We start from the raw sequence: 13,808 nt of genomic DNA on the forward strand, positions 1-13,808 counted from the left end.
CTTGCTGCAGGTCACACAGCTAATAAGCAAAAGAACCAGAGTTCAACCCGGTTTCACAATGCTTAGTTTGGGCCCAGAGGTGGTAGAGAGAAAAGCCTGAGGAACGGGTGACCGTTCGATGTGAGGTGGACTGGAGTGGGCCTGCCGCCAGGTGGAAGCTGGGCCCCGTGGGCTCGGGGTGGGTGTCCCCACCTTTGTTTCACACCGTCTCATCAGAGCCCCCCCGGTGGCTTGCGTTTCAGCGGAGGAGTCCCTGGCGTGTGACAACCCAGGGTTGCCTGAAAATGGATACCAGATCCTGTACAAGCGACTCTACCTGCCCGGCGAGTCCCTCACCTTCATGTGCTACGAAGGCTTCGAGCTCATGGGCGAAGTGACCATCCGGTGCATCCTGGGACAGCCATCCCACTGGAACGGGCCCCTGCCTGTCTGTAAAGGTAAAGAAGAGTCCCGGGGCCCCTGAAGCTGCTCTGAAGGGGCGGGCGGCTGTCCCTGGTGAAATCTAGCAGGCCACCTGTTTTCATCCGTTTTCTGTTGCTGTAACAAGAGGCCTGGGGCAGGGAACCTTATTAAGAATAGAAGTCTATTATTCAGCTTGTGGTTCTGACGCTGGGAAGTCCGTGAGCTGGGTACCACATCGGCTCAGCATCTGGCCAGAGCATCCCGTGGTGAGACAGGGATGTGTGCCAGCTCCGTCTCTCCTCCTCTTCCCACGAAGCCACAATGCCACAGGGAGGGCCACCCTCTAGGCCTCAGCTCACCTGATCATCTCCAAAGGCCACCCCCAAATACACCAGGAGACAGGTATGAGGACTGGCTGTCCACCGCGTGACAGGCTGGGGACACGCCCAAGTCAGTGCGCTGGCCAGTTCCCAGTCAGCTTTTCCGCTGGTCTTGGGGCCACCGCGGAGGTCTCGGGATCGGGTAGGACGTGCCTGTCACGGAGCCCGCGGCCTCCGCTGGCCTGCCGTCCCCTACCACTGCAGTCTTGACCCCTGGGAAGAAGCACCCATCCTGGATGGAAAATCAGGGGCTCGGCTGCCACGTCCTTCAGGCCAGGACACGTGGGGGCCGTCTCCATCTCCTGGGCCGCCAGGTGCTCTAGGAATAAAGTAGCTGGAAGCGGTCCTCCATGGCGGGCCAGGCCTCGTCCCTACCCCGCGGGATGGAAAGGAGATGGGCTGGGCTGACTCGGATGAGCATGTCAAGCAGGGAAACGGCCGCTGGATGTCACCTAAGGGCCTCCATGTCTCCTGAAAGCCATGCAGGAGCCCTCACCACGTAGTTGAGAGCACAGGGAAGAGACAGCCCAGCAGTCCAGGTTGAAGTCACACCACCATCTCTTAGACGCTGTGTGACATCAGAGAAATCACTGCACGTCTCTGAAACTCGACTCTCGTAGTAAGATGGTGGTGTAACGGTTATCTACCTAGTGGGGCCGCGGTAAGGGTTGACTCAGGCACCGTGTGGGCAGCTCTTGGCACAGTACCAGACACAGGGCGAGGAGTAATTGTTCATTATCACTGTTATTGGGCTAATGTCTTTACTCTGTCTCGTCTTCCCTTGGAAATTAAGGGAGTGCTCCCCTGCGTACAGAAGCCCAAGAGACGGGAGAGCACACTTTCATGTCTGGTTTTTCTGGGTTTCCTTTTATGCAATCAGAGCCAATCTGCTTGACGTTGACTGATGCCTCCCAATTTCTCTTGCAGTTAATCAAGACAGTTTTGAACACGCTTTAGAAGGTGAGTTCAATTCCAGTATGAGAGGAAAAAAAAAAAAAAACACTCAATACATCAAGCTAATAGCAGAAAACCGGGGCAGGTCTGTGACTATCTCTATCCGGATACTTACCAACGCGATCACTAATTCACTCTGCCAGAGGTGATTCCCAAACAGGAACGGCCAGGGGGCAGGGGGCCCACCTGTCATCCCAGCAGCTCGGGAGGCTGAGGCCAGAGGATCTCGAGTTCAAAGACAGCCTCAGCCACAGGGAGGCCCTGAGCCACTCTGACCCTGTCTCTAAATAAAATATTTTTAAAAACTGCTGATGGCTTAAGTACCCCTGGGTTCAATCCCCAGTACCAAAAAAAAAAAAAAAATAGAATATATAAAGAAAAGCAAGTCATTAGAATTGCAACTTATCCTGAATACAACCTGGAGGGACTTGATACCAGTTCTCTACGTGACAATGACAAGGCCAAAATATTAAATTAAATTCAATACCGAGCGTCCCCAGCCCTAAGCCCCTGTTGTGACCTTTCAGCCCTGTTCCCTGCTCAGTCAAGCACCCCCTGCCCTCTGCAGAGAGGGGGAGCTCAGGACAGTCCCAGGGTCTGTTCTCCCTTTCATTCTGTCTCTGCCCCAGCATTCCCCTCCCTCTCCCTGACCTTTCATTACAAATCCCCAAGGGAGTTTTATTAACGTGGAGCACATTTTGAGAACCGTGCAGGGTGCTGGCTCTTTTCCGTGGCGGTCCCTCTCTTTCCGCTGCCTCTGTTCAATTGGGTGCAAACACCTCCCACTCCAGCCCCAGGAAAACCTCGATTGTCGCATTTCTGTAGATGTCTCCACCAATTACGCGGCCGCCGCTGCTCTTCTTTCTGGAGCCACCGTTGGCTCTGGGACAATAATGAGGTCACGTCATGTCTGGGGCTCTGCAGATGCCGTGTCATGAGCTGCTGTTCCTTGCAGCCGACCCCGTCCTAATCCAAGCAGGCAGAGCCAGGGTTCCAACATGAGTGACGGGGGGAGGGTGTGTGGGTCCCTCCACCTGGAAAATAAGGGGCACGTCTCGCTGTTATTCTCCGGCTCCGGGCCTGCCTTTTGGCAGCCAGCGAACCGTGACAGTCTCCCGGGGCGGGCTCTCAGACGCGGTGAGCGCCCTTGTAGCGTTCTGTGCTCGCGCATTTATTGTTGTATTAGGATTGATTTTTTCAGAGCCTGTCAAGGGGCGGTTAATGGGTTATAGATTGGAGGACAGCTCGGCTCTGCTGGACGTGACTGTGGAGCAGGGGACAGGCCCTGCGGCCTAGGCTCTCCCGCCACCTGGGTCCCCGTCAAGCCGTGCTGGGAAATGCCCCAGAGAGCTGCGCTAGTCCTTGCCAAGGCCACCACCCTCGCTGTGGGAGCCCCCGGGTGACACCAAGAGAGTCACCCAGGAATGGGCAGCGGGGGTTCTGGAGGAAGCCAGGGCTCGTCACAGTCGGGGTGTCCTCCACCTGCAGCCCGAGAGCTCCCCCCAGCAGCCCCCACCCTGCCCTGGGCTGAAATGTCCCTGAGCGGTGCTGGCAGGGACCCCAGCTGGGGTGACGAGGTCCCAGGCTGGCTCCAGGGTTGGAAGCTCCTGGTGGAGACCTCGTGGCTGACCCTGGGCACAGGCAACTGTCTGAGGCTCAGTTTGGTTGGGTTTTTGGTTTTGGTTTTGGGGTTTTGTCCTTTTGTCACATGAGGTTGAACCCAGGGTCACAGCCCAGCCCATCTTTTCTCTCCCCTGTGCCCCGTGGACGGTCCAGGGAGCCTGCCCTCCTGGTCACCACCTTTGGGGTTTTCCCACTTCTCTGATTTCCCTTGCCTCGGATTCCAGCCCCAGTGTACCCACCTCCCGCCCCCAGATGGCACAGAGGTGATCGGGATCCCAGCTGTCATTCTGGTGGCCCTTCTGGCCATGCCACCGCAGAACGAGCCTGGGCTCCGGGGGCCCTGGTGTCTGCCTCCGCCCTCCGGGGGCTGGGGCTCTGGGGCTCTGGAGCCTCTTGGGGACCGCAGCACGGGGAGGGCGGGGTCGCCCCGAGAGCGGGCACCCGGGGTGGGGGGCATGAGGCGGCCTCAGCGGCTCCCTTGTTCAGTAGCAGAAGCGGCAGCAGAGTCGTCGCTGGAAGGCGGGAACGTGGCCCTGGCCATCTTCATCCCGGTCCTCCTCATCTCCTTGCTGCTGGGCGGAGCCTACATTTACGTCACCAGGTAGGAGGGGGAGGGGCGGCGCTCCGCATCCCACCTGCCGCTCCGGGCAGAGGCACCTGCGATGGCCTCCTGGGCACCTGCCAAGCCTCCAGATGGGCAGCAAAGGGGACAGACACCATCCCTGACCCCAGAGAACTTAGGGACTTAGGGGACACGGACAGTACTCACCGCAGTGCACTGACTCACCCATCCCACGGTCCACTCGCTCGCTCGCTTATGCTACAATTACACGGTGGTCATCAGATGGGGACCAGCCATTGTCCCTGGTGCCGGTGGCCGCTAGCCTGCACTTGGTGGAGAGGGAAGATACTCCCCCGCGTGGTCCAATCACCAAGCTTCCAGAGTCACAGCCGGGGCGCACCTACTCTGTGCCAGGCAGCCTCTGGACGGCACAAAGCACAGTCTTTGCCTTCTAGGATCAGGGTCCTCGGCGAGCGGGCGAGGGGACAGCAGGGGGAGCACATCAGAGAAGCATGCAGTGCGTTGGGACAGAAGAGGAACTGGGAAGGGGGAAAAGGGCTCTGGGGTCGAGATGGTTTTTAAGGAGTAGGCAGCAGAGGCCCCACTGACAGGGCACTTGAGCGAGAACTTGAGGGTGTGATCAGGAACAGACCAGCGGGTCTGTGGGAGGGGCGGATGCAGGCAGAAAAGGCGCACGTGCAAAGGCCCCGAGGCAGCGAGCGTCTAAGGTGCACCGTGCCCACCCAAGTGGAGCTCAAGATCTGGGGGGGAGGGGGGAGACTGCAGACAAATAAATGACAGCCAAGGTGAGTCACCTGGGAGAGGCGGTTTCCACACACACCCTTGTCAGTCACGGAGGGGCGCGAGCTGTTCGCGGGAGAGAAGTAACCGCTGTCCCCTCCTCCGCAGGTGCCGCTATTACTCGAGCCTCCGCCTGCCCCTCATGTACTCCCACCCCTACAGCCAGATCACCGTGGAGACTGAGTTTGACAACCCCATTTATGAGACGGGGGTGAGTTGCTCGCCCTTCCCGCCTCCTGTACCCCCACCTGCAGCTGGTGGAGGCACATCCAGTGGCCTTGTTCCATTCCTGCCAAGTCCCCTGCCGAGCTGACCAGCTCTGTCTGCAAGTGACCAGAGCCAGAGAGAGCCTGAAGGCCTGGGGAGGGGGGACAGGCATGGGGGGAAAGGGCTCTCCAGAGAGCGGCTCACAGCAGGAGTGTCCCTCCTACCAAGACAGAAGTCACAGTCCTGCCCGATGTCAGCACAGGAGGGACGCCCTTGTGCTACAGTCATGTCACAGGTCCACCCACCCCACAGAGAAGGGGACCACACAGGGGCATGACACCAGGAGGTGGGCACAGTGGGGGCCACCTTAGATCCTGCCCGAAGTATAGATGTGGTTGTTCATTAGTGTGGGCCCAGCAGGAACCAGAGACTTCCACCAACACGGTGTCCATGACCACTGCCAAGTGAGCCTGTGACTTCTTGCCTTCCCTGCTCCTCACCTGGGATACGCTCCACACGCTCCGTGAACATTGGAGAGGTTGACTTGGTTGCTACCCCAGGCTGCAGCCATCCCAGATGGGGACATCCCCATCCCACCAAGAAGGGGCAGAGGCTGCTTTGGACCCTCTGCATCTTCTTCCAGATCCCAAAGAAAGGCCAGGCCCGAGCAAGTGGCACTTTAGTTGTTTGTTTGGTTTTTAGGTGTTAATGATTTTCTTATTTGCTCTTGTTGGTTACACATGACAGTAGAGTGTGTTCTGACACATCAGACAGACATGGAGTGTGGCTTCCCGTTCTTGTGGCCGTGCACGAGGTGGCTTCACTGGTCAAGTGTTTACTATGAACACAGGAAAGTTCTGTCCAGTCCACCCCACTGTCTTTCCCATTCCCATTGCCCTCCCTTCCCTTCCTTCCCTTTATCTAATCCAATGAACTGGGTTCTCCACACCCCTTATTGTGTATTAGCATCAACATATCAGAGAGAACATTCAGCCTTTGGTTTGGGGGTGGGGGGACTGGCTTGTTTCACTTAGCATGATATTCTCCAGTTCCATCCATTTACCAGCAAATGCCATAATTTCATTCTTCTTTAAGGCTAAGTAATATTCCATTGTGTGTATGTACCACATTTTCTTTATCCATTCTTCTGGATATAGCTTGGCTATGGTGAATTGAGGTGCTACAAACATCGATGTGGCTGTGTCACTGTAGCATGCTGATTTTAACCCCTTTGGATATACACCGAGGAGTAGGATAAATGGGTCAAATGGTGGCTCTATTACACACTTTCTGAGGACTCTCCATACTTGTTTCCAGAGTGGTTGCACCAATTTGCAGTCCCACCAGCCATCAGGATGTACCTTTTCCTCCCACATCTTCACCAACATTCCGGCTGGAGTGAGATGAAATCTCAGTGGAGTTTTAATTTGCATTTCTCTAATTGCTAGAGATGGTGGACTTTTTTTCGTGTTTGTGGATCAGTGTTATTTCTTCTTCTGTGAGGTGCCTGTTCAGTTCCTTGGCTCTTTTCTGGATTGGGTTATTTGGTTTGGAGTGTGAAGTTTTTTGAGGCCTTGGTACCCCTTGCAGATAAGTGCTCCATCTGAGGTGCAGGGGTCAAGGCTGGAGGCCCCTCTGCACCTTCCTGATGGCTTCCTCTGCGGTGAGGAAGTTTGAGACTGACACCACCCTGGACATGGCGTTGTAGAGCCTTGGTCACTCCTACGGATGAGCAGGGTGTATCACTGACCTGTGGAGCCAACAGGACACTCAGTGGAAGACAATCCCCAACTCGGTTGCTCAAAGCCACCAACATGGATTTGCTCAGCAGGGTTTTAGGCTCCTCTCCGCTGGCTGGCGATCCTAGGACGGGCTGCTTGTCATCTGGGGGGTTCACTCTGCTGCCCATGTCCTTTATCAGCCAGTGGGGTCCAGAGGCTTCCGGGGCATGCCCTGTCCACAGCAGATGCACACAGCACAGTCCGCGCACCTGCTGCGGGCCGTTTGCTTAGGATCCATCCCGAGAAGCAAGTAGGGGTCACGGGTTCAAGGGCACGGACACAGGAATTCCTAAGAACTGGCCACATCAGGTCCCGCCCTCCCACCAGGGCTTCTCAACCCTGTGCTGCTCTCTCCCTCTTGCAGGAGACCAGAGAGTACGAGGTTTCTATCTGAAGGAGCCGCCCCTGCGAAGGGAGCCTGCGGACGTCGCCTCAGTCACGCCCCCCGGACACGCCCATCCAGAGACCACGTGGCATTTGATGGAAGCCCCTCCCCCCCACCCCCCACCCCCGCGCCCGCTGTCTTTTCTTTAGACTCTTCATTGGAGATTTACTGTTTTCTTCACTGTATTTATTATATTTAAAATTGAAATAGGTGTGGTTCCAGGTATCGCAGCTGCAGCCGGGTTCAAGTGACCACCTCCATTCTGAAGGCCGGTGGGAGGTTTGCAGCAGAAGAAGGAAAAGTAACGCCCCCTCCCATCAAAAACGCCCACTATGGCTGCGTCGGACTGCATGCGTCTCGGACACCCACGCCCACGGAGGTGGGCTCCAAACCCAAGTCCCAAGAGCAGTCCAAAAAGGCTCTTTCTCGTTGGGTGACCTCGCCTTGGACTTTAGCACGGCGCTGACACCCATTCTGGTTTGTCTTTTCCAATCTTACCGGCTTCCAATGCTCTCGCCCTCATCTCCCCCCTCCCACGAGCCTTGAGAAGGCAGCAAAGATGTCCCCTAAGCCAGGCACAGTGGCCCCCGCCTGCCATCCCAACAGCTCAGGGGAGGCTGAGGCAGGAGGATCCTGAGTTCAAAGCTAGCCTCAGCCACAGCGAGGCCCTGAGCCGCTCAGTGATTCCCTGTCTCTAAATAAAACACAGAACAGGGCTGGGGACGGGGCTCAGGGGTCGAGGGCCCTGAGTTCAATCCCTGGCACCAAAAAAATAAAATAAAGATGTCACCTAAGATCCTCTTGTGCCACCCTGGCCTTACTGGGCACCGGCAAAATAAGAAAATGTTTTCTTTCTAGAAAGGTGATAAATGACGGAGGAAAATTTTCAGAGAAGACCTGAGATTTGAGAGTCCCAATGAAACATTGGGTGAGGGGAGGATTGAGCAGCGAGGGAATTGAGTTAATAAAATGTCCTTTCCTTTGACACTCCTTCAATGATAGAAGAGCAGGTCATTTACACTCCAAGTGCCAGAATCCATCACCTTGTTTGGCAGGGCCAGTCTCAGGCTGTGATAATAAATCCAGGGGCTCTGGAGGACAGGCAGAGTCTGCATGGGGGGCGGGGGGGGGCAGCCTGCTGGAAATCCAGGGGAGCTGCTTCTCTTGTGGGGGTGCTGCAGCGTCTCGGCCTTTGAAACGGGAGAGGGCGGACTGCATAGCTCTGCGAAGGACAGAAGGAGCTACCTTGAGGACGCGCTGGCTCTTAAGTGTCGCCGCAGGGTGCAGGGGCCTGGGAGCGTGGGAACAGGAGCCAGGGCTAAGTGCGCGGAGGGAAGGACGACGTCGGCCCGGACCCATGTGGACGTCCAGGAGGACGGGAGGAGGACGTTCAGATCGTGCCACCGAGTCGCATCCCGTCTTTGTGCTGCAGCCGGGAAGGAACCACCCAGGAGCAGCCAGCGGTGACCATGTGACTCTGACCGGCAGCACACGGGCTCGGTGGCTTTGACGCGCTCCCGTGCTCTCTTAAATCTGCTGGTTTTCAAACAAGGAAAGAAAAAATCCTTCCCGGCTGCCGCGCCCCACAGAGAACAGCTGGGAGTCCATCTTTGGACGGTTGCTTTGGAGATGTCCGGAGGGGGATGGGGAGCCGGGTCTGAGCGGGCAGGCCCTCCCCCAGCAGGAGCCCAGACCTTCATCCCGGGGGACACGGTGGGGATCGGAGGTGGCAAGGTTTTCCTTCTGCCCGAAGAGAACCCTGCATAGGTGCTCCCCACGGTGGACGCCCGCGAGAGGCCACAGCCCCTGCCCAAGCCCAGGGCCCACCCTGGCTACGAAAGACCCCCCCCCCAGGAGACCATTCAGTCTAAAGACAGCAATACAGCCAATGTCCCCTTTTTAAAGAGGCAGAGTCCAATCCTGGCTCGTCTTTTGATCTGATGCTTATTCTAACCCGAGCCCCGGGACCCGGCAGTGAAGAACGGGCTGATGGACTTCAGAACAGACCACGGCTGGGCCAGAGCCGGACAGCCGCCTTCTGTAAAGATGGGCTACCCAGAAACCTCTAGGCTGCTCCTGCCCCGGGAGCAGGCAGGTCTCCTCTTGGCTCCTGGAGGGTAGAGAAGACACTGACCCTTCCTGTCCAGGGGCCAAAGTCTTTGCCCTGGGTTCGTTCAGCGTCCGTCACCAGGTCCCAGTTCCTGTTAGCCCAGAGGTGGGTCCTGTGAGCTCCACTGCGTCCAGCACGACCAGAAAGACAGGTTGGTGTCTTCTTTTTCCTCTTTTAGAAACATCTGGATGTGTACCTGTCCCGTGGGGGGGGAGACGTCACTCACAGTGCCAAATGCGTACCAGACCGCTCATTCACCGTTCGCCTACGTCTGTTTTTATAAGATCAGAATGAAAAACCCATTGGGATTCAATACTTTTGACCAGGATACACTCTTGGGAAACTCGAGGACCCACTGAGGCTTCTTCCCAGTGGGGCCACACGTGGACGGAGCCCGCCAGCTTCTGCGGATGCATGTGGTGGCACCGATGACCCGCCTGTTCCTTGCAGGCCGTCCCTGTCTCTGGCCGCTAACACCCTGTGCTTTCAAATGCCCACCCTCCGCCCTCTGCAGCTTAGAGCAGACCTCTCCTGGTGTTGGTTTTGGTTTTCTGATAGGATCATTGACTCGACACAAGCCTCCGTCTTCCCTTAATGCCATGATGCGTTTCAACTGGGATCCTTTGAAGTCAGCTCCTTGGGAGAGCTTACAGAACGGCAGGCCCATCGCTCTAAAGACTGCCAAGCAGCCCAAAGGGGAGAGCAGTGGCGGTGTCTTCGGGAGGGTGATAAAAGGGGGGCACTTTGGGAGGGGGACTGGGCAGGTTTAGGCAGAGACGGGAGCCCTGGGCTCAGACGGCCTTTCCGTGGGGGGGGGGGGGCAGAGTCAAAGGGCATGACCTTCCTGTGTCCTTGGAGAGACATGGGGCCACTTGAGATCAGCTGTTAAGAGTGTTTGGGACCCTCAGAGGTGGGCTTTCTCCCGGGAGATTTTCATTTTCATTTTATCATCAAACAGAATAAAAAAAATCGAAACCGACTTTGTAAGCTAGACTACTGAGATGAAGTCATTTTCCACTTTGTATATATTGATGCTAATAAAACAAGTGAAAAACAATAAGATCTCTGGGCTTTTTGTACCAGAGCCCCGGGATGGCACGACTGGGGGATATTTCCAGTTTCTGGGGATCCGGGTGACGTAACACAGGCTGGTGTTTTTAGTGATCCCAGGACCATTCCACTCTGGAATGGTCCTGGGATCACTAAAGAAATGTTTGGAGCAAGACAATTCTCGGGGGTCTCCCAGCATCAAACATGCACCCCTCACCCCCACACCCCAGGCTCAGGCTGTCCTAACCAAACAGTTTGTGTTTGCTCCAACAGTTTGTGTTCAAAGTTCTAGAGGCTTAGAAGTCCACGGTCAGCCTGCTGGCCAGGTCAGCTCCTGGAGGGGCTCTTCGGGCCTGTAGATGGCGGTCCTGCAGGGCCTCGGCTCAGCAGAGGGGACGCAGAAAGAGAAAGTGAACAGCTCCCTCTCTTCAAGGGCCACAGTCAGCCAGCACCGTGGCCCACACCTGCCCTCCCAGCAGCTCGGGAGGCTGAGGCAGGAGGATCACGAGTTCAAAGCCAGCTTCAACCACAGCAAGGCCCTAAGCGACTCAGCGAGACCCTGTCTCTAAATAAAACACAAAATAGGGCTGGGGATGGGGCTCAGTGGTGGAGGGCCCCTAAATTCAATCCCCGGTACCCCCCCCCAAAAAAAGCCACAGTCATATCAGATTCGGGTCCCACCCTCTGAGCCTCTTGAACCTGAATCACCTACCAAGGACCCACGGTCTCCACGGGGCTAGGCTTTCAACACGCAGATTTTGAAGAGGCACCATTCGATCCATAGCGTTCTTCCCCTGGCCCTACCGACGATCCATGTCATTCTCGAATGCAAACACACTTGTTCCACCCCCGAGAGTCCCAAAGAGTGAGCCCATCCCCACCTCCACTCTAAAGTCCCACACCCAGAGTCTCACCTCCACGTCACTGAAATGGGTAATGGGTAAAGCTGTAGGTGTGACTCTTCCCGAGGCAAAATCTCTCCGTCTGTGAACCTGCGACCTGTGAACCTCCATCTGGGAAACTCACCTGTCACCCTCACGAGCCAGGTGGAGGTCACTCCAGGGCAGAAGCCGGAAAGAAGGGGACAAGATCCTCAGGCACCGACAAATGAGCTCACGAACCTCGGGAACAGCCCTTCAGATTCCTCAGGGCTGTCCCCCCTGCCCTCCCTGAGGCCCTGGGATGACAGGCGGGGGCCACTGCGTTGGACTCATTTTTTTTTCCATGTGGAAAGGCTGTGAATTCCCCAAGTCTTCAGGTTCTACTCCTTTTCCCTTAACAATTCCTTCTTCGGTCCAGCTCTCTCCATTCACGTTGGACCCCACAGGCAGCAGGGGTCTAGCCACTCCTCCAACTTTTGGCTTAGAAATCTCCCCAGCAGAATGTCCGCCTTCACCAGCCTCGAGTTCTACCTTCCAAAGGCACCAGGAGAAGTTCCGCTGAGTTCCTCTCCACTTAGGATCAGGACTCCTTTCCTCCAGGAGCCGAGGCGTAGAGAGCTCCTCAGGATGGCCTTCAGCGCCCGTGGCCTACCAGCCTTCAGGTTCACGGCCAGGGAGGCTGAATGGACCTCTCAGAGCCCTTCCAGCCGTCAGACATGACCCTGTGGGCCCTTGCCACAGCAGCACCCACCCATCTCTCAGTTCCAATGTTGGTCAGAATTTCCCGAGGAACAGAACCAAAATGTGTGTGTGTGTGTGTGTGTGTGTGTGTGTGTGTGTGTACATACGCACTCCTGAACCAATCTCCCGTCGTAAATTTGTAGGGGTGCAGGTAGGGGTGTGTCTGAGGCACCACAGGGTCACCCTCACAGCTGGAACACACCAGAATTCATCACAAGGAATAGGACCCGGATGCGATGGCACCGCCTGGCATCCCAGAGGTTTGGGAGGCTAAGGCAGGAGGATTGCGGATTCAAAGCAAAAACAAGGCCCTCAGCAACGCAGTGAAACCCTGTCTCTAAATAAAATACAAACAGGGTAGGGCTGGGGCTCAGTGGGCCGAGTGTCCCTGAGTTCAATCCCCGGTACAAAAATAAAATAAAATAAGGAGTTAGATCGTGTAATTATGGAGGCTGAAGAGTCCCGAGATTTGCCCTTGGCCTGCTGCAGAGCTGATCATGGCTTCAGGCCAAGTGCCCGGGGCCTGAGACCCAGGAGAAGCCGTGGTGTGAGTCCCCGGCTGAAAGCTGGGTGCTTGAGACTGGGGACACTGGGAACAGTCCAGCTCCAGTTCAAAGACCATAAAGGACCAAAGTCCCAGCTCAAAACAGCCTCGAGGGAGGCGGCCTCCCCCATGGGGGGGTCAGGCTTCCCACTACGCCTGGGCCTTCCATGGACTGTGAGGGCCACTCACATCTGCTTTGCCAACTCTGTCAGCCATGTTCACCTCATTAACACACACACACCCACACACACAACAATACACACACACTCATACACACCCATAAACACACACACACAGCCATACACACACACAGAGCCATATACATACACACATACACACACAGCCATACACACACCCACACACACCTATACACACATACACACACCCATATACACAGTCATACACACACACAGCCATACACACACACACAAACACACCCATACACACACCCATACACACAGTCATACACACACACAGAGCCATATACATACACCCATACACACACCCACACACACACCCACCTCCCCCCCACACACACCTATACACACACACCCACACACACACCTATACACACACACCCATACATACACACACACATACCCCCCCATACACCCCCATACCACCCATATACACACCCATACACACACACACACACACACACACACATACCCATACACACACACACTGAGACTTTATGCAGAACGTCTGGGCAAACATCTGGGCATCCTGTAGCCCAAGCGAGTTCTCTAAAGTTGACGACACACTTCTGAAAGCGAGGTCGACACAGGGGGCCCCCTCTGAGGAGTGGGGAGCTGTGACCTCCCTCCTGCAGTCTTGTGGTGACTGCGTTATTTCTCAGCGCGAGACCCAAGAACTCTTCACCGTCTTCAGGGGAAGCCGTGTTTAACCTCCCGACTTCCGAGGCTGTGAGTCCCAAGGAACACTAGAAACAAGGACTCGAGGGCACGCCGTGGGTCGTTGTCTAGGTGACTCCACAGCGTTCCAGTAGGCGGTGGGAGAGTGGGACTGGAGGGGCAATGAGCCAAGGCCCAGGGCACTGACCGGGGAGGGGCTCAGGGGCGGAGCTCACCCAGCGCGTGTGGGCACCGGGTTCCGCCTTCAGCACTGAGGGAGGAGGAGGAGCAGCATCGGCCAAGAAGGGCGTCGGAGGCCTGTGGGGTGCAGGCCATCGGGGATTCTGCATCCCTCAGGGTGCCTCCTCCTGAGGGTGAGGGAGCCCGTGGCCACCACCAATTCCCAGTTGTTGTTGATCAGGAGTTCCCGGGAGGCCTGGCCCCTGGGCCCCTCCTGACCACTGCGGTGGTATCTGCTGCAGGTAGAAACCATCCAAGAGAGGGGGTGCCTTCCCCCTAGTAACTGCCCTCGC

General features: G+C 56.4%; 1 protein-coding gene across 6 annotated transcripts in view; it reads left to right on the forward strand.

Moving 5' to 3' along the window:
• Sez6l (seizure related 6 homolog like) overlaps window positions 1-10,265 on the forward strand; it is a 161,968-nt gene extending 151,703 nt beyond the window's left edge. For 2 of the 6 annotated variants that reach the window (XM_078039643.1, XM_078039639.1), the window contains 5 exons: window positions 243-437; window positions 1,710-1,742; window positions 3,846-3,960; window positions 4,831-4,933; window positions 7,075-10,265. In XM_078039643.1, coding sequence (XP_077895769.1) covers window positions 243-437; window positions 1,710-1,742; window positions 3,846-3,960; window positions 4,831-4,933; window positions 7,075-7,104 — 476 coding nt within the window. In that variant the 3' untranslated portion in view covers window positions 7,105-10,265. The remainder of the gene's footprint in view (window positions 1-242; window positions 438-1,709; window positions 1,743-3,845; window positions 3,961-4,830; window positions 4,934-7,074) is intronic. The other 4 variants (XM_078039637.1, XM_078039640.1, XM_078039638.1 and 1 more) reach the window with 2 other exon arrangements.
• Window positions 10,266-13,808: the final 3,543 nt, after the last annotated feature.

This window comes from Ictidomys tridecemlineatus, chromosome 2 (assembly GCF_052094955.1).
Source record: "Ictidomys tridecemlineatus isolate mIctTri1 chromosome 2, mIctTri1.hap1, whole genome shotgun sequence".
Lineage (NCBI taxonomy): Eukaryota > Metazoa > Chordata > Mammalia > Rodentia > Sciuridae > Ictidomys > Ictidomys tridecemlineatus.